Here is a 25270-nt window from a genome sequence, read left to right on the forward strand (position 1 = left end):
ATTTTTGTATGCTTGTTATTTATAATTGTACACAACTTTTTTTTTTTTGACTTGATAAAAGTATACTTTTCAAAAACGTTTTTAAAGCAAATGTGCTGCATTTGGTCCAATTGAATATTTCCAATAAGGACGGTAAAGTGTAGGTTACATGGATTAAGGCTGTCTTGGTTTGTGTCATGTCTAGAAGTGAACATTATCGAATGGTGTCCATGTTTCTTCTTCTTTTCCACTCGCATTAACTTTGCTGATAGCTATTTTATTGAGGACAAATGTACTTATTATGACTGACATGTGGTTTTCCACCTGGCTTTTCCACCTGGCTATCTTAAGATGAATTCACTAACGAAGTCGCTGTTTTTCTGCTAAATTACTTAAATGTCATGTTAAAATTCAGTATGGCCTTTGGTATAACCACTAGATGCATGTGATGAAATAACCTGCTTTACGTAAAATATTGTTTGTTATAGCTTGGCAAAGATTGTTTTGACTCTAGATGACAACATAAGGCTGTTTGTTTCCAAGTCTACTTCAATAGTCGTTTCCTTGCAATGCTACTTGGAGTATTTGTGATACTATCACAGTTTATGGAGAATTCTGTCTGGGGCATGGGGTTTATGTTCAGCCGCACCCGGTGTTGTGTTTCTGCATGCTTTCCTTTGACTTGACTCGCCGTCCTCTTCTAACTTCTTTTTGTTCTGTCCCCTTTGCCTGTGTAGATCCTTTCACTTATACAGAAGCTGTCGAAGACTCTATTCCAAACTTTAACCCTTTCCGTACACATCCTGTTGTCGATGTGGTTCATCTGCCTGTTGTTTCTTTCGATGGTGTTAGTTCTAGGACATCCACTCGTGAAATGTTTGGTGGTAAACAACATTTACATTTTTTTAGTGTTAAGTTTTCTTTGTCTGTTATGGTGTTGTCAGACATGTCTCCCATTGTCATATTCAGCCTGAATTCACCATTCCATAGACATAAAACCCATTAGATGGTGATAGCTTTGACATCAGCCATGTATTCCTATGGAAAACTCCCGATGGTGCATGAAGCCGGAAACTATTTACATTTGAAGCGCGGCATATTACTGAATGGCACCAACAAAAAAAAGCTAAAATCATGGTGAAAGTGCCTGTAACTAGCAAAGGATCATGGTCGATGTAGTCGTTTTCAGCGTGCCTGAGCGGGTTAACCTTAGTGTCTATGGCATGAGGACGCGAGCCTCCTCATAGCCTGCCGGTCTGTGATGGGTCTGTTTCGGCACGTGGTCCTGTGTGACAACAAACGCAGTGATCAGAATGGATCACTATTTAATTAAATATCTCCATTTGTAGCGAACTTATAAATCATTCACTGTGGGGATCAAACTTAATCATAATAAACAAATTCTATGGCCCAATACGTCCGTCAATTTTTGGGGCTTTCTAGTGCAGACCAGGGCTTTTGGCACTGCTAGTTTGAAGCTGCCAGCAGAACTCGTGAATTAATGCTCCAGGCCGGACACTGGGGACTTTTCACCGTTACTTGTCTTTCTCCTAGCCTTTACAACACACGTGTGTGCGTGTGTGCGTGTGTGCGTGTGTGCGTGTGTGCGTGTGTGTGTGCGTGTGTGTGTGCGTGTGTGTGTGTGTGTGTGTGTCAAAAGTGATACTAAAGCGGCATCAGCAATTGAAACAATAACGCAAAAGCTTAATCCCCGCCCCTTTTTTCGTAAAAAGCTGAGGGATGTGGCTGGAGAAATTAAACTACTCTCAAATTAATAGACAGAGCTATGGATGCAAGGACTGACCATCCATGATATCTACATTATTGTTTTGAGGCTATACAGTGGTTGTTTACATTTACTTTGTTTACAAACATTGCGGTAAATAAAACACGCTTATTTTGTGTTCTGATGCGGAATGAAATTAAACTAAGCTCATGAGGTATTTCTAAGGTATATTCTTCAAGACTCAGTGGGTACATATCATGACTGAAGGCCAACAATGGATGTAGCACTGCAGATTGCCCCTTGAGTTGATGCAGAGTCAAAAGTGCTTGCTTCAGAACTCCAGTATTCTGAAGGGGAATATAGAATTCAACAGTGAATGTCTGGGGCTGTTCACAGTGTGTGTGTGGGTGCGTACAATTTGTGTTTACATACTGTATATGATGTGGTATTTAGATGTACTGATGCTACTAAAGGTTTTTCAGGAATCGGGTGCTTATAATAATAATAATATATGCCATTTAGCAGACGCTTTTATCCAAAGCGACTTACAGTCATGTGTGCATACATTCTACGTATGGGTGGTCCCGGGGATCGAACCCACTACCCTGGCGTTACAAGCGCCATGGTCGTTGTACATCCTTGGTATTAAAAAAACAAGGAATGGTGATAGCCTTTCCCATTAATGACCACAGCTACAAGGTTTTAAGTTTATGATGCTTTTTTTTTTAAGCTGACGCATTTCAGCCGTGTGGTCCTTGTCAAAGCTTGCTAGCACCATTAACTAAACCTTGCTGTTACTGTATATTTGTTTTTGTTTGACTGTGTGCCGTGGCATGCCGCTGACTGATTAGGTTATTTAGAGCATGGGCCTTAAAATATTTACATTCGCTACGTTTCATTACCTATGTGTTCATCGCATGTCACTTTACAACTTCTGTCTCTTTTTTTGTTGCTTTTTTTTAAGTGTTAACAAAAACAATCCACATTGTTGATTTGAATTTTCATTTTATTTTTAATTTTCCAGATCATTACAATCCCTTTATTGTTTCGAGCTCTTCCATTGCATCTGATCATGAGCACCCAGTGCGGATAGAGCAGTTTATCTCAGGTACTATGACCGGGAACCTGACTGACCTGTTTTCTGAAAACTCCTGGAAGCATAGGACCCCGAACTTACACCGGGTTCATGTTTGCTCTAGTCTAGTTGCTTCCCTGATGGCTGTTTTCCTTTAGTGCTAACATTTTAGTATTTTGTGTTTTGTTTGAGGTGGCTTTAAAACATTTTTTAGTTATCTTCCTTTTTCTCAAACTGCTGATATATATTATTTGACTTGATCTTCTTGCTTACCTTTCTGGAGCTATACTACATTTCATTTGTTGTGTTTTTCGTTATTTCTAATCTTGTTTCTAAAACCCCATCTCTTTGCCTTTCTCCCCTCCTGCTTGCCTCTGGTTGTGTCAGACTCTTTCTGTGGGCCAGCATCATACCCTACCACTCCTCTCTTCCAGTCTGAGCCCTCTGCTGTAGCTGGTCTATTTGGAGGTAGGTACCTGGGGCTTGCCATTCCTACTGCCCCCTGTCTACTCTCTGGCCTGAAAAGAAACTTATTGGGTGTACAGAATATATTTAAATGGACAAGAAGGGTGTCTGCAAAGATGACGGCACCATCATACTTAAGTTAACAAGCGAAATAAAGACTTCCGTTTTGCATCAGAAAGCTTTATAGCTCGATTAATGCCTCAGCTAATATCAACACTTTTGCTTCCTCTTAACTAGGATTCTCAGTGTCTTCCATCACGCAGCCCCAGACCGCCGGAGGCCTTAACGTCAACTTTGACTCTGTGTTTGGCAATAACTCAGCCTCCGCCAACAATGTTGACTCTGCTGGTAAGGATTATACATTTCCCGATCTCCCCCAATTCCCCATCCCTCTCTTCACATGCACAAGCGCCACATAGAAGTTACCCTTCAGCACAGATCTAGGATCAGCAATTAGATCACTTCCACACTGCTGCCCACTGGGCCCAACTCACCTCGTGACGAGGGGCATCTCACCTCATGGGCCATCGCTGGGCTTGGATGTTTTGGAAAGGAATTCAAAATACTTGCAGTGAGTGCTTGATCAATGATTGAGAAAATGTACCCCCATGAGATATGGTCATGAATGATTTGCTTTGAAATGTTCCAAAAGTAGCATTATGTTTATTTTTGTTGTTGCTATTTTGCATGGGAAAGCCTTCCCTCAGGGATTCACATGCACTATTTTCAATTACCTGTCTGTCATTCGACACGTGGCGGGTTTCATAACTGGCACGGTCTGCTCCGGTGCCTCCGAGCTCCTTTAGCCATACATTCTTGATTATTTCACTGCCACGGCCAGGGCCTGGAACATGACAGTTTGTCATGAACAGAACCCAAAGAGTCAGGGTAGTGCTGTCCTCATCTTCTCACTGCAATATAACACTTCTCCATCACATTGGCTAATCTTGCATGAAATGGAAGAGCATAGGAAATGAGTATTGACACCATTTCAACTTCTCTCAACATAGCCTTCTGCCCCTGAGTAGTTATGCCTACGAAGTCATAAGTACATCACAGAAAGGTGCATTTGTCAGCAAAGTGCCTTTTGGTGCTCAATAAAGTGTATAGTGAAGAGTGGAGAATGTACACATACACTATCGGTGAAAAGTTTTAGAACACCTACTCATTCAAAGGTTTTTCTTTATTTGTACTATTTTCTACATTGTAGAATAATAGTGAAGACATCAAAACTATGAAATACAACATATGGAATCATGTAGTAACCAAAAGTGTTAAATAAATCAAAATGTATCGTATATTTGAGATTCTTCAAATAGCCACCATTTGCCTTGATGACAGCTTTGCAAACTCTTGACATTCTCTCAATCAGATCCACGCTTTTCCAACCGTCTTGAAGGAGTTCCCATATGCTGAGCACTTGTTGGCTGCTTTTCCTTCACTCTGCGGTCCAATCATCCCAAACCATCTCAATTGGGTTGAGGTTGGGGGATTGTGGAGGCCAGGTCATCTGATGCAGCACTCCATCACTCTCCTTCTTGGTAAAATAGCCCTTAAACAGCCTGGATGTATGACAGACACACTAAGCCCAAACCAGATGGGATAGCTTATCGCTACAAATTCTAAAATCTTATTTAGAATTTGAATTCTAAAATCAGACAGTGTCACCAGCAAAGCACCCCCACACAATAACACCTCCTCATCCATGCTTTACGGTGGGAAATACACATGTGGAGATCATCCGTTCACCCACACTGCGTCTCACAAAGACACAGCAGTTGGAACTTTTAGGCCTTTAGTAGTGGTTTCTTTGCAGAAATTTGACCATGAAGGCCTGATTCACACAGTTTCCTCAGAACAGTTTATGTTGAGATGTCTGTTACTTGAACTCTGAAGTATTTATGTGGGCTGCCGTTTCTGAGGCTGGAAACTCTAATGAACTTATCCTCTGCAGCAGAGGTAACTCTGGGTCTTCCATTCCTTTGGCGGTCCTCATGAGAGCCAGTTTCATCATAGCTCTTGATGGTTTTTGAGACTGCACTTGAAGAAGCTTTCAAAGTTCTTAATGTTTCGTATTGACTGACCTTCGTGTCTTTACCTTGTCACAACACAACTGATTGGCTCAAACGCATTATGAAGGAAAGAAATTCCACAAATTAACTTTTAACAAGGCACACCTGTTAATTGAAATGCATTCCAGGTGACTACCTCATGAAGCTGGTTGAGAGAATGCCAAGAATTTGCAAAGCTGTCATCAAGGCAAAGAGTGGCTATTTGAAGAATCTAAAATACATTTTAGATGCACTTTTTTTTGGTAACTAAATGATTCCATGTGTGTTATTTCATTGTTTTGATGTCTTCACTATTATTCTACAATGTAAAAAATAAAGGAAAAACGTTGAATGAGTAGGTGTTCTAAAACTTTTGACCGGTGGTGTACATGCATCTAATGTTTGGGTTTTGCGGTGCTTCACTCACAATCTCACCATTGTTTTGTTTCTCTCCCTTGTCCATTGGGTGAACACACACTTTGGGCTTTGGCTGTTTCATGGCACATGACTGGGTGAGTTGATGACACACTCCTCAGCCCTGAACTGCGCCAGCAAACTTATTGTCATTTTCACGTGCAACATCTGCTTCCCACCGCTCACATGAACCACATCACATTTCCTGTTTCGTCTGTGGATTTCTGTCGTTTACCCCCTCCCTCTCCCACCCTTCTTCCTTTTTTATTAATAATGTTTTAGGTGGTGTCCTCAAACCCACAGTGGCCTCCATGCCCAGCCAGGGGCTAATCCCAAACGGGCAGCAGCTTGGGAAACTGGTATCGGATGACCTGGACTTGTCCTTGGCCAACCTTGTGGGCAGTATGTATCATCAACGTGCTCCTTAGGTCTTACTCCCACCATACTGTAATGATCACATTTTATTTGTCACCAAATACAACAGGTTACACCTGTTTCACCTTACAGTGAAATACTTAAATAAATAAAGGAAATAAAGTAACAAATAATTAAAGAGCAGCAGTGAAATAACAATAGTGAGGCTATATACAGGGATAACGGTACAGATGGGCGGCAGCGTAGCCTAGTGGTTAGAGCGTTGGACTAGTAACCGGAAGGTTGCGAGTTCAAACCCCCGAGCTGACAAGGTACAAATCTGTCGTTCTGCCCCTGATCAGGCAGTTAACCCACTGTTCCCAGGCCGTCATTGAAAATAAGAATGTGTTCTTAACTGACTTGCCTGGTAAAATAAAAAATAAAAAATATTCAATGTGCGGGGGCACCAGTCAGTCGAGGTAATTGAGGTAATATATACATGTGGGTAGAATTATTAAAGTGACTTATGCTTAGATAATAACAGAGTAGTAAAAGTGTAAATGCAAGTAGTCTGGGTAGCCATTTGATTAGATGTTCAGGAGTCTTATATCTTGGGGGTAAAAGCTGTTTAAAAGCCTCTTTCACTTAGACTTGGCTCTCCTGTACCACTTTCCGTGCAGTAGCAGAGAGAACAGTCTTTGACTAGGGTGGCTGTAGTCTTTGACAATTTTTTGGGCCTTCCTCTGACACCGCCTGGTGTAGAGGTCCTGGATGGCAGGAAGCCTGGCTCCAGTGATGTACTGGGCTGTACCCACTACCCTCTGTAGTTCTTTGCGGTCAAGAGGCCAAGCAGTTGCCATACTAGGCAGTGATGCAACCAGTGCTCTCGATGGTACAGCTGTAGAACCTTTTGAGGATCTGAAGACCCTTGCCAAATATAATATGTTTTGTCGTGCCCTCTTCACGACTGTCTTGGTGTGCTAGAAATAATGGTCTGCTGCATATGTGCTATTGATACTTAACATTTTAGCAGACCAGCTGCCAGATGAAGTGTCACATGCTATCTCTTTTGGTGTATTTTAATGAGAGATGGTCAAGTCAGCGGCACTATGCGCTCAACTAACAATGTATTCTCTCTCCTTTTTAGATTTGGGGATTGGCAATGGTGTGGCAAAAAAGTAAGAATGCAATGATAACGGAACTGGAATGACTAATTATAATTTTTTACCATACTGATATATTGCAGTTGAATGAAAATAATTACAATTTCCATTTCTTATGTAGTGATATTCATTGGAGTCAGCCTGGTGAGAAGAAGTTGACAGGTGGATACAATTGGCAACCAAAGAGTGCTCCCTCTACCACATGGAACCCTGCCACCATGGTAAGTTTGTTTGGAATAAGTCTTTCTTTACTATAGTATCCAAAGTTCTGATCACAAAATTGTAATGCATTGATCAATATTAATCGTACTGCTACTTGTGTATATGTACTGACATGTACAGTGGGGCAAAAAAGTATTTAGTCAGCCACCAATTGTGCAAGTTCTCCCACTGAAAAAGATGAGAGGCCTGTAATTTTCATCATAGGTACACTTCACTATGACAGACAAAATGAGAAAAAAAATCCAGAAAATCACATTGTAGGATTTTTAATGAATTTATTTGTGAATAAAATGACCATTTTAGAATATGGCTGTAATGTAACAATGTGGGAAAAGTCAAGGTATTCTGAATACTTTCAGAATACACTGTATATGTAAATTGTAAAGTATTTTGTCTGTCTTTTTCCTTTTGTCAGACCCCAGGAAGACAAGCTGTCACCATTAGTGTCAGCTAATGGATCCTATAAAATAATATGATTTATGAAAAGAAATGTGCTTTTTCCTCATCTGCTTTGGGAATTGTTTATCCAACACAAACACTGCTTGGTTTAAGTTCCTGATGCATTCAAATCATATGGACAGAAAGCACCAGTGTGTGTGTGTGTGTGTGTGTGTGTGTGTGTGTGTGTGTGTGTGTGTGTGTGTGTGTGTGTGTGTGTGTGTGTGTGTGTGTGTGTGTGTGTGTGTGTGTGTGTGTGGTTTTTCTCTGTGTTCACTAAACATTGTTGTTACAATATTTTCTAATCTGTGTCTCAAATGTCTTTTGCATTGTATAAATGTTCTCCTGGGGAAAAAATACAGAACGGCATGCATTTCCCACAATACGTAAGTCTCAATGGTTGTACTATTTCCTGCTCTTTGACCAAAGCTGGCATGCCTGGTATTAACCCCACACATTCACCCAGCCACGTGTTCTCTCTGACCGGTGTGGTCTGCACCATGGGCTTCTTCTGACCTGTTGACCTCAATCTAACACAGAACCCACAGCATGACCTGTCCTGGCTTTCCTCTCCTCCTTATTGCAGCCCTTTGTTCTCCAGAGGCTGGTTTATACTAGGTCTGACAACCATGTCTGTAGACCATTAGAATGGTACAAGTGTCCATGGACAGTCTTAGACCTACTGTAGAAAAAAAACATCCTTTGTCGTATTTTGTTATTGAACTTCTGGTCACACCTTGCTCAGTGCCTGCGTCACGAGGGTCACATACTGTCTGTATAATAATTACATGACTGTTGTGACATCATGACAGTTATAACATGACATGTGAGCCGTGAGAAAATATTTAGGATATATCTGAATTTCTACAATAAGAACACATTTTTAGCCACTGTGTGCCCTTCTCCTATGTGTTGAGGGCAATGGTGTTAACCGCTAGACCACCCCAACTCAGTTATTAAACTCAGTTTCCGTAAGCTGATCTCACCTGTTCACGACACTTTCAAACATCATTATTAAGACTTGGTCATCTAAGCCTAATGACTCAAGTGAAGGGTTTCCCCAAAAAAGCATGTTTTGTGAGTGGTTAACATTCAGAACCCCCCCCAAAAAGAACGTTTCAGCTATTATCAAGTGAACACTTATGGAAATATACTGAAAGACCATGGTATATTTGTCTATTGATACGGACAAGTCTGATTTGAAAAGAGAAACTGGGGTATGATCTTAGGTAACAGCATGGTTGATAACTCACACTTTTTTCTTTCTTTTTTAAAACGTTTTCACCAGATATTACTTTGCCGTAAGGCTTTTCCTCATTCTCCCCTCGTGGTTGTTTCTTCTGAACAGGGTGCAAAACAGCATGTTGACTGGAAGCCTATCTACCACAGTGTCAAAGCTGGCTAGCGAGACATACCCTATCCCGATTTGGTTATCACCCCCTGATTTGTATAAAGTTCTACCTTGCTTAACTCGGATAACATCACCAACAGTCAATGTTCCTCACATCACCTCCTTTTGTTGAAAATGACTGCTTTCCATTTGGTTGTTCTAAATAGTATCTGGTGATCCTCCCATATTTTACTATTCAAGCAAATTTCTGCAATGACTGAAATATTGCCTGCTGAGTATGCTTTTATGCAAAGCATTTGTGATCAAAGTGAGAAGTTGAAAAAGGACTTTTGGGTATTTGAAACAAGTGCTGACTGTAATTACCCCAACATTTATTCTTTGTACATCCATAATTCTGACCCTTTTCAATGGCTTGATTGCTGATTAAATATCTCCTTCACAAGTGTGCCTTTTTCACGCAACTGAATGCCTGTGATGTTGAAACAAATCAGTGTTTGTTAATTACTACTGTGGGGGCTGTGTGATAGTCTAGCAGTTCCTCTATAAAAGCCCCCCTCTGTCTTTTTCAGCAGAGCAGCTCTGCACCTGCAAGTAACAGCTTCTTGCTTCAGGGCTCTCTCTGTGCTTAAGATTCCCACACAGCTCTTCTGGTTAGACCTAACATACACTGTAAGGGTAAACTAGGGGAAATAAGGACAAGCAAGCAACAAATGGTTCCCAGATGTTCCATTAGTCTTGCCAAAGTGGAAGCAGGCAGGCATTGAGTATGACGTGTTGCATGTGAATTGGACAATTGTAGCTTGTCAGAGAGCTGAACAAAGACAACATTGTTCAGGTGGGTTGTTTCTGGAGAGGACCAAATTTACTAAGTTTGCACCTGTTATTCTGTAAAAGTGATTCATTAACGAAACATGAATATGAAACTAAACATGAATATGAAACTATTTATTTACGCTACGTTACAGTGCCTGTAGAAAGTTGACACTCCGCCTGGATTTCTTCACATTTTGTGTTACAAAGTGGGATTAAAATGAATGTAATTGATTTTGTCCACGATCTACACAACATACACAACTCTAATATAAAAAGGTGAATGAAAAATAAAAGACTAATATACCTGGTAGATAGGTGTTAAACACAATTGGTAGTGATTACAGCTGTAAGTCTCCTAGGGTGAGTCTCATAAGAACTTTGCACACCAGTATTGTGCAATATTTGCCCATTATTCTTTTCAAAGATTTTTCAAGCACTCTGTCACATTGTTCAGGATCATGGATAGACAGCAATTTTCAAGTCTTGACATAGATTTTCAAGCAGGAACATTCACTGTCTTGGTAAGCAGCTCCAGTGTAAATTTGGCTTTGTTGTAGGTTACTGTCCTGCTGAAAGGTGAAATCCTCTCCCTGTGATGCAGCCACCACCATGCTTGACAATAAGGAGGCAGTTACACTGATGTTGTGTTGGATTTGTCCCAAACATAAGGCTTTGCATTTAGGCCAAAAATGTTATTCCTTTTGCTTTTGTTTTTTTTCAGCATTACTTTGGTGCCTTGTTGCATACATATGCATATTTTGGAATATTTGTTGTATTTATTTATTTTCACTCTGTCATTTAGGTTGTTAATTGTGGAGTCACTAAAGTGTTGTTGATCCAGCCTCTGTTTTCTCCCATCACAGCCATTGAACTCTGTAGCTGTTTTAAAATCACCAATGGCCTCATGGTGACATCCCTGAGCAGTTTCATTCCTGTCCTGCAGCTCAGTTCAGAAGGACAACTGTATCTTTGTGACTGGGTGGTTTAATACATAATCCACAGCATAATTATTAACTTGACCATGCTTAAAGATAGATTCAATGCCTGATTTGTTATTGTTACTCATCTACCAACCATTGCCCTTCTTTATGGTTTCAAAAATGTTTTTGTAATTTATGCTTTCCCTGGTTTTTGTCATTTAATCTGTGCTTGAAATTCAATACTTGACTGAGGGCCCATGCATGTTGCACGCAAGAAAAAGTATGTGAACCCTTTGGAATTACCTGGATTTCTGCATACATTTGTTAGCAAATTTGATCTGATATTCATGCAAGTCACAACAATAGACGAACATAGTGTGCTTAAACTAATAACACACAAATTATTGTATTTTTCTTGCCCGAATACATAATTTAAACATTCACAGTTTAGGTTGGAAAAAGTATGTGAACCCCTACGCTAATGACTTCTCCAAAGCTAATTGGAGTCAGGAGTCAGCTAACCTGGAGTCAAAATCAATGTGACGAGATTGGAGACGTTGGTTAGAGCTGCCTTGCCCTATTAAAAAAAACCTCACAAAATGTGAGTTTGCTATTCACAAGAAGCATTGCCTGATGTGAATCATGCCTCAAACAAAAGAGATCTCAGAAGATCTAAGATTAAGAATTGTTGACATGCATAAAGCTGGAAAATGTTACAAAAGTATCTCTAAAAGCCTTGATGTTCACCAGTCCACGGTAAGACAAATTGTCCATAAATGGAGAAAGTTCAGCACTGTTGCTACTCTCCCTAGGAGTGGCCATCCTGCAAAGATGACTGCAAGAGCATAGCACAGAATGCTCAATGAGGTTAAGAAGAATCCTAGAATGTCAGCTAAAGACTTACAGAAATCTCTGCAACATGCTAACATCTCTTTTGATGAGTCTATGATACGTAAAACACTAAACAAGAATGGTGTTCATGGGAAGACACCATGGAAGAAGCCACTGCTGTCCAAAAAAAGCATTGCTGCACGTCTGAAGTTTTCAAAGGTACACCTGGATGTTCCACAGCGCTACTGGCAAAATATTATGTGGACAGTTGAAACTACAGTTGAGTTGTTTGAAAGGAACACAACACTATGTGGAGAGAAAAAAAGGCACAGTACACCAACATAAAAACCTCATCTCTACTGTAAAGTATAGTGGAGGGAGCATCATGGTTTGGGGCTGCTTTGCTGCCTCAGGGCCTGGACTGTTTGCTATCATCAATGGAAAAATGAATTCTCAAGATTATCACAACATTTTGCAGGCAAATGTTAGGCGATCTGTCCGCCAATTAAAGCTCAACAGAAGTTGGGTGATGCAACAGGACAACGACCCAAAACACTGAAGTAAATAAACAACGGAATGGCTTCAACAGATGTAAATACGCCTTCTGGAGTAGCCCAGTCTGTTCTGACCTCAACCCGATTGAGATGCTGTGGCATGACCTCGAGATCAGTTTACACCAGACATCCCAAGAATATTGTTGAGCTGAAACAGTTTTGTAAAGGGTAATGGTCCAAAATTCCTCCTGACTGTTGTGCAGGTCTGATCCGCAACTACAGAAAATGTTCTGTCTGTCTTAGTCATTCAAAAAGTCATGTCAACACCTATTATTACATACAGAGTGATTCCATATAATTTAACTTAACTTCGTTAAGCCAAATTAGACTTTGGAACTAATTTAGGCTTGCGTAAACCAAGGGGATGAAATCTTGTGCGACAACCATTTTAGTTAATACATTTTTATGGAGGGGGCCTAGACTTTATATAGGCACTGCCACTTAGGAAACGCTTTTACCCAAAGAGACTTAGCATATAACTGACTGCATATAAGATGACTAACTTTCTGTAAAAGTGTCCTGGTTCATTGAGTGATCATCTTTGCTTGTGTCATTTCAGGCACCATCTGTCATGGCCTTCCCTGCAACGACGCCGACGGGAATGATGGCATATGGAATGGTAAGTAGTTTGGGGGGGGGTTTATCTTTTCAATCTCATGAAGCCATGCCTCGGAACCCTTTTTTATATATACAGTACCAGTCAAAAGTTTGGACACCTACTCATTCAAGGATTTTTATATTTTTAAAACTGTTGTGTGCATTGTAGAAGAATAGTGACAACATCAACACTGAAATATCACATGGAATCATGCAGCAACCAAAAAAGTGTTCAACAAATCCAAATGTATTTTATATTTGAGATTCTTCAAAGTAGCCACCCTTTGCCTTGATGACATCTTTGCAAACCTTTGGCATTCTCTCAACCAGCTTCACCTGGAATGCTTTTCCAACAGTCTTGAAGGAGTTCCCACATATGCTGAGAACTTGTTGGCTGCTTTTCCTTCACTCTGCAGTCCAACTCATCCCAAACCATCTCAATTGGGTTGAGGTTAGTTGATTGTGGAGGCCTGGTCATCTGATGCAGCACTCAATCACTCTCCTTCTTGGTCAAATAACCCTTACACAGCCTGGAGGTGAAAAACAAATGACAGTCCCACTACGCCATTCCATCTGGTTTGAGCTTACCGCTGCAGAATGCTGTGGTAGCCATACTGGTTAAGTGTGCCTTGAATTCTAAATAAGTCAGACAGTGTCACCAGCAAAGCACCATCACACATTCTCATCCATGCTTCATGATGGGAACCACACATGCGGAGATCATCCGTTCACCTACTCTGCGTCTCACAAAGACACAGCAGTTGGAACCAAAAATCTCAAATTTGGATTCATTAGACCAAAGGACTGATTTCCACCGGTCTTATGTCCATTGCTCGTGTTTCTTGGCCCAAGCTAGTCTCTTCTTCTTATTGATGTCCTTTAGTAGTGGTTTGCAGCAATTCGACCATGAAGGCCTGAGTCACGTAGTCTCCTCTGAACAGTTGATGTTGAGCTGTGTCTGTTACTTGAACTCTGAAGCATATATTTGGGCTGCAATATCTGAGTTACAGTTAACTCTAATGAACTTATCCTCAGCAGCAAATGTAACTCTGGGTCTTCCTTTCCTGTGGCGGTCCTTATGAGAGGCAGTTTCATCATAGTGTTTGATGGTTTTTGAGACTACACTTGAAGAAATGTTAAAAGTTCTTGAAATGTTCTGGATTGACTGACCTTCATGTCTTAAAGTAATGATAGACTGCTGTTTCTCTTTGCTTATTTGAGCTGTTCTTGCCATAATATGGACTTGGTGTTTTACCAAATAGGGCTATCTTCTGTATACATACCACCCCTAACTGATTGGCTCAAACGCATTAAGAAGGAAAGAAATTCCACAAAAAGGCACACCTGTTAATTGAAATGCATTCCAGGTGATTACCTTATGAAGCTGGTTAAGAGAATGCCAAGAGTGTGCAAAGCTGTCATCAAGGCAAAAGGTGGCTACTTTGAAGAATCTCAAATATGAAATATATTTTTATTTGTTTAACACTTTTTTTTGGTTACTACATGATTACACATGTGTTATTTCATAGTTTTGATGTCTTCACTATTATACTAAAATGTAAAAAATAGTACAAATAAAGAAGAACCCTGGAATGAGTAGGTGTATCAACTTTTGACTGGTACTGTATATCTAACATTATTTTTTACACGTTCTGAGAATGTTGCACCATACTGTAGCAGAACTTTTTGGAGCTTTGTGAGTACCACATTCAGTACATTAATTGATGTTGTTTACATCTCTAAGCCTTCTGTTTGTCAGAAAGAAATTATCATTCCCCTTTCTTTGAACAAATGACAATTTGTTGTTTGCTACGTTGACTTCTGCAAAAAAATGTATCCTTTAACACTGGCTCACTCCAGGTTCCGGGTTCATAAAGCATATCATAGTAGGATCAGTTTAGCCTTTTTAGATTATAATGAATGGCCCGAGGGGGCCTGAACCTGTATCAGCACTCCTTCTTATAGACACTTTATGAATACAGGCCTTTCCAATGCAAAGGTGACCATTCCTGTGCTTTTAAAGAAGCTAAAAGGCCAAGTCCTTACAATAATTAAAATGTACTATTTCACCAGCATAATACTGCAGTAGCACAGATTTGGTTGACTTCCAGTGTAGGGCTGGCACAATTGATGTATGATCGTGTAACCGACGATTATGGATGAAGACCATCATGAAAATAAAACAACTGTCAAAACGTTTTGTTTAAAAAAATATATATTTTTGTGTAACAAACAACTAACTGAAGACTGGACGGCCAGGCAAAATTCCATGACCATCAGAGCCCTACTCTAGTGATGAGTTGGTGGTGAGAGAGCTGGTGTTCTTGTCAGCGGCGGTGATGTTGTGGGTGGTTAAAGAGCTGCCGGGATCTTTCCCCCACCGTTTCCATTGCAGTTCCATTGTTTTGGTCGGGTTTGATTGACCTCTTTACCGCATGTATACCATAGAATAAATAGAACAGGCGTCCCCATTCAAGGCAATTATGGAATAACGGCCATAGGTGCAAATCAGGAAGTAAAACAGGAAGTGTACCCATCAATATGTGCTGTGATTTGTTAATTCAACTCAACTGATATTGCAAAAAATATTCCGTTGCATGAGCCACATCATTTGAATGAACATTCCTACATTACCATGGAAATAATTGCATTTCAATACCAGGTAGCCATTGTGACTGTACCCATGATTTTACCAGTCAAATTGCCAGGGATATAGGTTCCTAAGCCATTTTTTTTTCATTATATTTCTATGGAGAATACCTTTTTATGTTTTTAATCAGTGTTTGTTTGGCTTTTGAAGCATGTAACACCCAGACCAATTTGTGGCAGTGTATTGCACAGTATAGTGTAAACTATGTTCTCGTTAATTTCTACATCCATAGACGAGCCAAAGGGTTCATGACGATTCAAATGGAAAAGTGACAGATGTCTTGTAATGATTGACAATGCCAAGCGCTACTCATACTCTCAATGCCTCACAAGATGGGCTGATTCAGCTGTAGTGGTTAACTTTTACTGTCCAATGCTTGTCTCATTAAGGAGCTACTGTATATTTGAACTACAGTTAATTTGTCACCAGAGTCAAATCAGCCGAGGAACTTAAACAATGATTTTATTCTGTTCAAATTCCACTGCACAGACTGAGACATCGTACTACTACATAACCCGTCATATCTCACTGGAATAACACAAGCAGTTATGTCAGAATGATTGCCATTTCTTCAGCAGGATGTCGTTTTGATTTTCACAATTTTAATTTTGTTTGCTTGTTTCTCTTTCTTCAGCCTCCCCAGATGGGTTCCATGGCCATGATAAACCAACCCACCATGATGTACAGCCAACCGGTTGTGAGGCCGGCCAACCCCTTTGGCCCAGCCCCAGGAGCACAGGTACAGGTGCTCTCCATTCTACTCCCTTCCCCAGGAGCTTTCATCTGAATGGATGCCAAGGAGTAGGGTGAAGTTGCCCTCTAGACACTGATCTTAGGTCCGTTTAGAATTTCCCCCACTAATGGCTATGGCTAGGAATGGGTGAGGGGAAGCTGATCATAGATCTGTACATAGGGGAAATTTCACCCTGGAGCAGATCCCAACTCTTCTGGTCCTTCTGTAGCTCAGTTGGTAGAGCATGGCGCTTGTAACGCCAGGGTAGTGGGTTCAATCCCCGGGACCACCCATACGTAGAATGTATGCACACATGACTGTAAGTCGCTTTGGATAAAAGCGTCTGCTAAATGGCATATATTATTATTATTATATTCTTCTTGCTTTCTGAGGAGAGGTGCCTGGCTAAATTGTCCACGTCCTTGAACTAGTATCTATCAGAATGGGGTCAATTCCATTTAAATTCGGCAAGTTTATTTAAATTTAATTCCAAAATTGGATTTGATCTCTGCTATCTAAGTCTGATTCTGTGGCCAAATTAACCCCCATTGAGGTGGTCTGCCTGTTGTATGTATGGAAAAATCTGTGGGCAGGAAGCATCCAGCACCACAACCCATTCTCCATAAAAGTGGTATTGGAATACACACACATAGGTATTCCATATATCACTGTTAAATGATGTAATGTGGCATAAAGAATTCTATTCCGGAGGGCAATTGGAATTCTGTGTTTTGGGACTTCTATTCAAAATGCGCTTCCACATTCACCCTCATGCCATTTCAGTGATATTGTGAAAATGTATGCATGCACTCACTACTGTAAGTCTCTATGGATATGTACACCCTCATCCCCATTTCATCTCTTCAGTAGGCTCTAAATCATAATGGTAGCGACCTTAGGAGAATATATTTTGGGGAAGCAGGGTATCTGTTCTGACACGATACTCTGATCTGCTGTCCTCATGTCAAGAGTTGTAAGGTTTTACCTCCACACTGAACATGTTAGGCAGCTACACTCTGGACCTGACCTTGTTCTCTCCATTCTACTCCCTTCATATCTGTAGCTAGGTTTTCCCCTCCTCCCATTTCTTTTTCCCTCTTTAGCTGTTCCTCCATTCCCCTGACCCTGTCATTCTCTCTGAACTAGTCCTCGGCAGCTTCTAGTCCCTCCAGTCAGAGTCCTCTCAGAGCGCCAGGAAAGGACCCCTTTGCACAGCTCTCTCTCAAGGATTTCTTGTAGAACATCTTTAGGTACATGTCCTGTGTGCGTCTTGGCGTGTGTGCTGCATGCTCATATCTGCAAACTTTTGCTCCGCTTGCCATGTGCACAGTGAGTTTGTTGATTTATTTGTGCTTCAACAACTAACACTGGCTCAGTCATTCCCTTTATAGTCACATGTAAGATGCCTTGCATGTCTGCACGGAAGTCTGACCGAGACTGCGAAACAACACTTTTCAAAAAGTACATTGGTCCATGTGACATTTTGACAGTGTAATAAAAGTAGTACTGTTATTAAACCATATCTATCACTTGACTAACCTTTGAAACATTTATTTTAAAACACAGCCCCATTTGGTTTGCATCAAATATCAAATCGACATTTGCATAAATTATGTTGTGGAAGTTGACTGTTAAATGACACTGTTTAAAAAATGTAAGAATACAAATGTTTTTTAACACAGTTAAGTCAAATGTAGACTGCTAAATATGTTGATTATTTTCTCCAGAGTGGACTGTATGTTTAAATTTCAAATTTTTTGTTTGCATACAGCACATTTGCATCAAATTAAATCTAAATGAGGCAGGAATTCAATAGATTGTTCTGCACTGCAGTTTCAGGTGTGTTGGATTTGGCCAGCAGTATGTCCTGGATGGAGGGCATTTTGGATGAAAGAATAGTCAGTCCTGTTGTATGCCGGGGGACCACTCAACAGGTCATGACACGGGACTGGGGATTCCTGAATCAGTGTCAATGCCCTCCATTATGGACACTGCTGTGCAAATCAAACACACAGCTGAGAACACCTGTGTTTTTTTTTACAATCCATTTTTTTTTTTTTTGTATTCTGACCTATGTTTGTGAAAGAGTTTGGTTTGTTATCAAGGAAAGCAAGGAGTATGAATGTTTGGCATAAACATTTTCTAAAACAAATGCTTTGAATGATAACCCGTCTTAGTGACTGTATTCAGCATGGCATTTCTTTCTCTCTACAGATGCAGTTCATGTAACCTGAAAGGGAGGCTTTTGTCCTCTGAAGGCAAACCAAGAAGCAGCTAAACTTTCACTTTCAAGTAAAATTCTGTTTTTACTCATCGTTGAGAATATCAGCCCAAAAAAGAAAGGACTTGAAGGAATCAAGGGGAGGAAGCCATGTCCAAGACGTGTCAAGTATACGTAGGACAAGGATCCCATTTTGTAATTTGTCTTATGAGAAAAAGTGTGTGACCCCTCTACAGGGATCACTTATCCCATTTGTCTTCTGTAAAAGATAAACATGGGTGTGGAAAGGGAGATAATTTGACTTTTTGCTGTTATGTATAAAAAATAGTGGGTTATCACACAGAGCTTGATGTTCTTGGGGTGATCAATCGTGCATTATCTCATTTAACCATCACTGATTAGTAACGCTAACCTCTGTTTTATACCATGATTTCAATATTTTTTCTTTCAAAAAAGTTTTATTACATTTGCAGTAGACATTCCTTGTGTATTGTTAGTATTTATTTATAATTACCCATGGAGGAAATGGGGTGGGTGGGGGGGATAATAATAATGTCATTGAACTCTTCCTTGTGGGAGGTATTCAGGTTTATACATGGTTATGATTGATTGTATGATTGGAGTTTGAGAGTGACAGAGTAAAAAATAGTTCATATAAAGATGAAAAAATGTAACTGACTGTCAACAGACAGTTTAGCTCTAATCACTGAACTGGCATGTCAAGCACAGTTCTTTGTGGCTCAAAGTTACAACCCTCCATGTATAAGGGGTGATATGGACGTCAAACAAGGGTATTCATTCAATACAGTCAATTCTGTGAGCTAGGGTCTTTTTTCTTTTTTTGCAAGGGAACATTTTCACGCACTAGCAAAGCACTACATTTGTGATTCGGCGACATTGCATTGAGATGGATCCGCATTTATGCTTTATGCTTGGCATGTCGTTTATTTTACAAGGCTGCCTTTCCAACCTGAATGTGCAGTGTGTCCTTGAGGCTCGGGGCCATCTTTACATACAGTGCCTTGCGAAAGTATTCGGCCCCCTTGAACTTTGCGACCTTTTGCCACATTTCAGGCTTCAAACATAAAGATATAAAACTGTATTTTTTGTGAAGAATCAACAACAAGTGAGACACAATCATGAAGTGGAACGACATTTATTGGATATTTCAAACTTTTTTAACAAATCAAAAACTGAAAAATTGGGCGTGCAAAATTATTCAGCCCCCTTAAGTTAATACTTTGTAGCTCTACCTTTTGCTGCGATTACAGCTGTAAGTCGCTTGGGGTATGTCTCTATCAGTTTTGCACATCGAGAGACTGAAATTTTTTCCCATTCCTCCTTGCAAAACAGCTCGAGCTCAGTGAGGTTGGTTGGAGAGCATTTGTGAACAGCAGTTTTCAGTTCTTTCCACAGATTCTCGATTGGATTCAGGTCTGGACTTTGACTTGGCCATTCTAACACCTGGATATATTTATTTTTGAACCATTCCATTGTAGATATTGCTTTATGTTTTGGATCATTGTCTTGTTGGAAGACAAATCTCCGTCCCAGTCTCAGGTCTTTTGCAGACTCCATCAGGTTTTCTTCCAGAATGGTCCTGTATTTGGCTCCATCAATTTTAACCATCTTCCCTGTCCCTGCTGAAGAGAAACAGGCCCAAACCATGATGCTGCCACCACCATGTTTGACAGTGGGGATGGTGTGTTCAGGTTGATGAGCTGTGCTGCTTTTACGCCAAACATAACGTTTTGCATTGTTGCCAAAAAGTTCAATTTTGGTTTCATCTGACCAGAGCACCTTCTTCCACATGTTTGGTGTGTCTCCCAGGTGGCTTGTGGCAAACTTTAAATGGCACTTTTTATGGATATCTTTAAGAAATGGCTTTCTTCTTGCCACTCTTCCATAAAGGCCAGATTTGTGCAATATACGACTGATTGTTGTCCTATGGACAGAGTCTCCCACCTCAGCTGTAGATCTCTGCAGTTCATCCAGAGTGATCATGGGCCTCTTGGCTGCATCTCTGATCAGTCTTCTCCTTGTATGAGCTGAAAGTTTAGAGGGACGGCCAGGTCTTGGTAGATTTGCAGTGGTCTGATACTCCTTCCATTTCAATATTATCGCTTGCACAGTGCTCCTTGGGATGTTTAAAGCTTGGGAAGTCTTTTTGTATCCAAATCCGGCTTTAAACTTCTTCACAACAGTATCTCGGACCTGCCTGGTGTGTTCCTTGTTCTTCATGATGCTCTCTGAGCTTTTAACGGACCTCTGAGACTATCACAGTGCAGGTGCATTTATACGGAGACTTGATTACACACAGGTGGATTGTATTTATCATCATTAGTCATTTAGGTCAACATTGGATCATTCAGAGATCCTCACTGAACTTATGGAGAGAGTTTGCTGCACTGAAAGTAAAGGGGCTGAATAATTTTGCACGCCCAATTTTTCAGTTTTTGCTTTTTTTTTTAGTTTGAAATATCCAATAAATGTCGTTCCACTTCATGATTGTGTCCCACTTGTTGTTGATTCTTCACAAAAAAATACAGTTTTATATCTTTATGTTTGAAGCCTGAAATGTGGCAAAAGGTCGCAAAGTTCAAGGGGGCCGAATACTTTCGCAAGGCACTGTAGACCAGCACTGGGATTGGGGGAAAGAGGGTGGTGATCTTCACAGGAGGCAGGGAGAAAAGCTATGATTGTGTCACTGGAAGGTCAGCTCTGTGTAAGTGGCAGACCTGGGTTTAACTACTATTGGACATCTTTTAAATACTTTGTTTGCTTTAGCCTGTCTAGAGTGCCAGATATGCTGTGTTAGCAGTTTTGGGACGATTCAATTGGTCCATTAAGCCAGACGAGCTCAATCAAGCACAGAAAGTGTGAAATTAGTATTTGATCCCATATCTGGTAAGTGGGCAGAAAGGTCCAGTTAAGCAGGGAGAAATGGAACACTGTTGATCGGTGCTTTGTGTGTGTGTGTGTGTGTGTGTGTGTATAGAAGAGAGCCTATCCCATGAGGGAAAGGATATGTGCAGGATGGTCAGAACCTGAAGGTCATTCTATTCATCAAATATTTACTGCATTGTCCCTGCAGAGTATATTTTTGTTTATATTAAATATAAATAAATTGATGTATGCAGACTTTTGGTTGATTTTCCAATAAAGTGCAGTTTCCAGTGGGTTTTATTTTTTTATTTTTTTCACATAGTATTTTGCCCCATTTTCTTGAGCTTGTGTGGGTGTATGTGAATGGATGATGGATAATAATGAATTGTAATCCACTGTATTACATACAGGTCATGACACAAGTGGCCAAATGAAGTAGATGGGTTTTATGAGGGAGACTAATAAATTGCTCTAATTCCCCCCAGGTTATAACCAGGGCTGATTTAACCCTGTGAAGCATCATGTGGCATATTTGTTTAAGAAAACATTCCCGGATCCTTGCTTTGTAGTATCATTGCATGTTTAATGGGAATACATGTCTCTGATGCCAACATGAGGCCAATGCTAGATTTACAAAAGTGTGTGTGTGTATCCATGCTTTGGCCTGGCAACTTGAACCTCTTGTGGATGATAGGTAGCCGGTAGCGGAAGGTAGCCTAGTGGTTAGAGCATTGGGCCAGTAACTGAAAGGTTGCTAGATCGAATCTCTGAGCTGACAAGGTCAAATATGTTGTTCTGCCCCTGAACAAGGCAGTTAACCCACTGTTCCTAGGCTGTCATTGTAAATAAGAATTTGTTCTTAACTGACTTGCCTAGTTAAATAAAGGTTAATAAATAAATAAAATGATGTGGGCAGTTAGGGGCTAGTTCTCAGGAGCCTGGAGCATCCCCGGAGCCGGGGTCTTGGATGGGGAAGGGCCCACCACACTCAGCTTCTGCTCCAGAGGTCCCAGGTGCATGTATCCCTGCTGGACAGCACCAAGTGGGGAGAGAGAAAGAAGGGGAGAAGTAGTCCCATATAAGAGATGCATCCTGTTTGGCCTGCGATTTCCCATCGTAACAAGGAAAGACATTGTTACTCTCAGATTGCTACTCTTTCCCAATTGTGTCCACTGCCAAATGGAAGTGGCACAGAGGCAATCCCTAAGGCTCTCTCTCCACCCGTCCCTCCCTTCACTCTCCATAGCCTCTGTGCCTTGGACTTTTTATGGGGGGAGGATTCAATAAAGAGCTGAATGTCTGATTCAATACCTTCTGAGTCTAAAATGAATGGCATATTTGTTAAAGGATAGCCAAGTTCTATGTCACATTCATGACTTTGTTTTAGCACGTACTGAAATCATGTTCTCGTCAATACTGTGGTAAAATGAAATTCCCAAATGAAATGTTATCACAAGTGATTCAGGAGTGATTTTTAACCTTTATTTAACTAGGCAAGTCAGTTAAGAACAAATTCTTATTTACAATGACGGCCTACCCTGACCAAACCTTCATGAAGCTGGGCCAATTGTGCACCGCCCTATGGGACTCCCGATCACGGCCGGTTGTGATACAGCTTGGGATCAAACCCAGGTCTGTAGTGATGCCTCGAGCACCGCAATGCAGTGCCTTAGACCGCTGCTTCACTCGGTCCCCCAACCCAATTTAGCGGCACGCATAAGGAACGCCCAACCCAAGCAACAAAGTAATATTCAGCTTGTGCTGCCCCTCAGCTGAGGCTGACCTATATATCCATAGACAGATGACACTGGAGGCTGCCAGCACAGCTTTATATTTCTATTGGACTTTGTCTACTAAGAAAATGGAGGAAAAGCAAGTAGAGGAAACCATATGATTATTGAGATACGCCCATAGACGTCTAGACATCAATTATATTTTGACTCCAGTTGATGTGTTGAACACAAGAATGGCCCGAGGAGGACCTAATGGGGTCTAGCCTGCAGGTGGGTCTGGCTGCCGTAGAGTAGCACACTGAGGTCCTCTGTAGGACTGTGGGCTGCCTCGCTGCAGCTGCCGATCCTTTCATCCCTCTCCAGCTCTTTGGCCTGCTTCTGAGCCTGCTATGCTTCCGTTGCTGGGTGGAGGGGAGATACGGGGCTGTTGCTTACCCTGTCTGGTGGGAACCTTGAAAATCATTAGAAATGGGAAGGAGGGAGGGGGTTCAAATTACATTAATTATTGACTGAAAAAAAGCCCGTACAGTACCCAACATGGAGAAAAAAATGTTTAGGGTTTCGGTGTCGAAAATAATTAGAAGCTCAGTAAATGAAAGCACAATTTTCCAAGAGAGGAATGTACTGGTGGTAGCCATTGTTGGTTTAAGTTTTTATCTTGAGTTTAGCTGAGAGGTCATGCTGTCTCCGAGGGAAATGAGTGTTGCCAAATACTCTTGGGAAGGGTGGTGTGACTCAGTGGCTTCCCGTTCCCACACTGGTGCCCACTTATGGTCAGATTGGTTAGTAAAACAATCAGAGGACAATTGTCGTTGTCATTTTTAAAAAAATAGTTTAATCGTGGATCAAAAATTATCAGGTGTATTTCTGTTTGCCCATCCGCTATGCTTCCCATTTCAAATGTGAAATTGTGCATTGATCATTATCAATATTCATATTATTTTTTCAGACGATTGTGATCATTTAAATTTGTATCATCTGGGCACTACTCCACAGATGAATTTGCAATATCAGATGATAAAGAAACTTGTAAGTGTATTTCAGAAAGGCTAACATGTTTATATTTATGCTATATGCTTGTCAATACAGTGGCAGCAACTGTTGCACAGACAAACTCCAAAAGTCACAAGGAGTCACTACTCTGTCCCTCTTGTGCTCTTCCCTTCTTCGAGTCAAGGAGCAACACTACTGGCATCATTGGACAAATGTCATCACTTTTAGGGATCATTGCAGTGCCATCCCAGCATTGGTTCGCCTGCTAAACAGTTAAAGATAGCTTTGTTTTGTATATTAACTGTGTTTTGTTAACTTGTAATAATTCATATTTAATTATTTCATTGTAACTGGTACTTTTAGTTCAGATTTTTGTTTCCATTTGTACACGGATTTGTCAAATAATAATAAAATATAAAAAACATTGTCATCCCCTGATGGTGGACCAAGCTGAGCATTCTTCTTCATGATGATCTCCTGTTCTGTGGAGTCAGAGGGTACCAGTCCTTCCGCTTGAGTCAGGAAGACGTTTCTGTGGACAGGACAGCAGAGAGATGAGTGAGACCACAGGTGGAAAGAAAGGAGAGCGCTGTTTACCACAGGTGAGTGTATGAATAGTATAGCATTGCATAGAATTGATTGCCTGGTCCCAGATCTGTTTGGGCTGTCTTGCCTAAAAATGGCACGACATTGACCATAGGAGTTGGCTATACAAAACAAACTGATCTGGGACCAGGCTATCCAGTTTCAGTCTAACATGACATGTCATGTCACACAATGTGACAGACAGTGAAAAGATAGAGATAGTAGCCTATCCCTTAATGCTGCCAATATATCAGGACATATGGCCATCTATCTGAATGTGGGTGAATAGTTGTGTTGAGATTTGCAGGTCGTCCAGGCAATGCTCAAACAGTTAACTTTTATAAACAGCCACATGTAACTGATGATTTTCTGTTTCATTAAAACAAATATTGTATATTTGTTGTTGATGTTCAGTTAATAATACCTTTTATTTTAAATCTATATTTAACAAAAACAAAGTTATTTTGGACAGTTAGCTGTCTTGCTCATTAATCCTAGGGTAGGAGCATTGGGCCA

At 40.7% G+C, this 25270-nt stretch overlaps 1 protein-coding gene across 13 annotated transcripts in view; it reads left to right on the top strand.

The window, feature by feature from the left end:
- Positions 1-21738, top strand: part of LOC118389837 (phosphatidylinositol-binding clathrin assembly protein-like) — a 59338-nt gene extending 37600 nt beyond the window's left edge. For 4 of the 13 annotated variants that reach the window (XM_035779718.2, XM_052529632.1, XM_052529638.1 and 1 more), the window contains 11 exons: positions 2730-2813; positions 3168-3248; positions 3483-3593; positions 6014-6112; positions 7212-7242; positions 7349-7448; positions 8250-8273; positions 12916-12975; positions 16238-16342; positions 17483-17586; positions 18551-21738. In XM_035779718.2, the coding sequence (XP_035635611.1) occupies positions 2730-2813; positions 3168-3248; positions 3483-3593; positions 6014-6112; positions 7212-7242; positions 7349-7448; positions 8250-8273; positions 12916-12975; positions 16238-16342; positions 17483-17575 (788 nt within the window). In that variant the 3' untranslated portion in view covers positions 17576-17586; positions 18551-21738. Of the gene's footprint in view, positions 1-2729; positions 2814-3167; positions 3249-3482; positions 3594-6013; positions 6113-7211; positions 7247-7348; positions 7449-8249; positions 8274-9235; positions 11168-12915; positions 12976-16237; positions 16343-17482; positions 17587-18550 lie in introns of those variants that run through there. The other 9 variants (XM_052529640.1, XM_035779723.2, XM_052529634.1 and 6 more) reach the window with 8 other exon arrangements.
- Positions 21739-25270: the final 3532 nt, after the last annotated feature.

This window comes from Oncorhynchus keta, chromosome 11 (assembly GCF_023373465.1).
Source record: "Oncorhynchus keta strain PuntledgeMale-10-30-2019 chromosome 11, Oket_V2, whole genome shotgun sequence".
Classification (NCBI taxonomy): domain Eukaryota; kingdom Metazoa; phylum Chordata; class Actinopteri; order Salmoniformes; family Salmonidae; genus Oncorhynchus; species Oncorhynchus keta.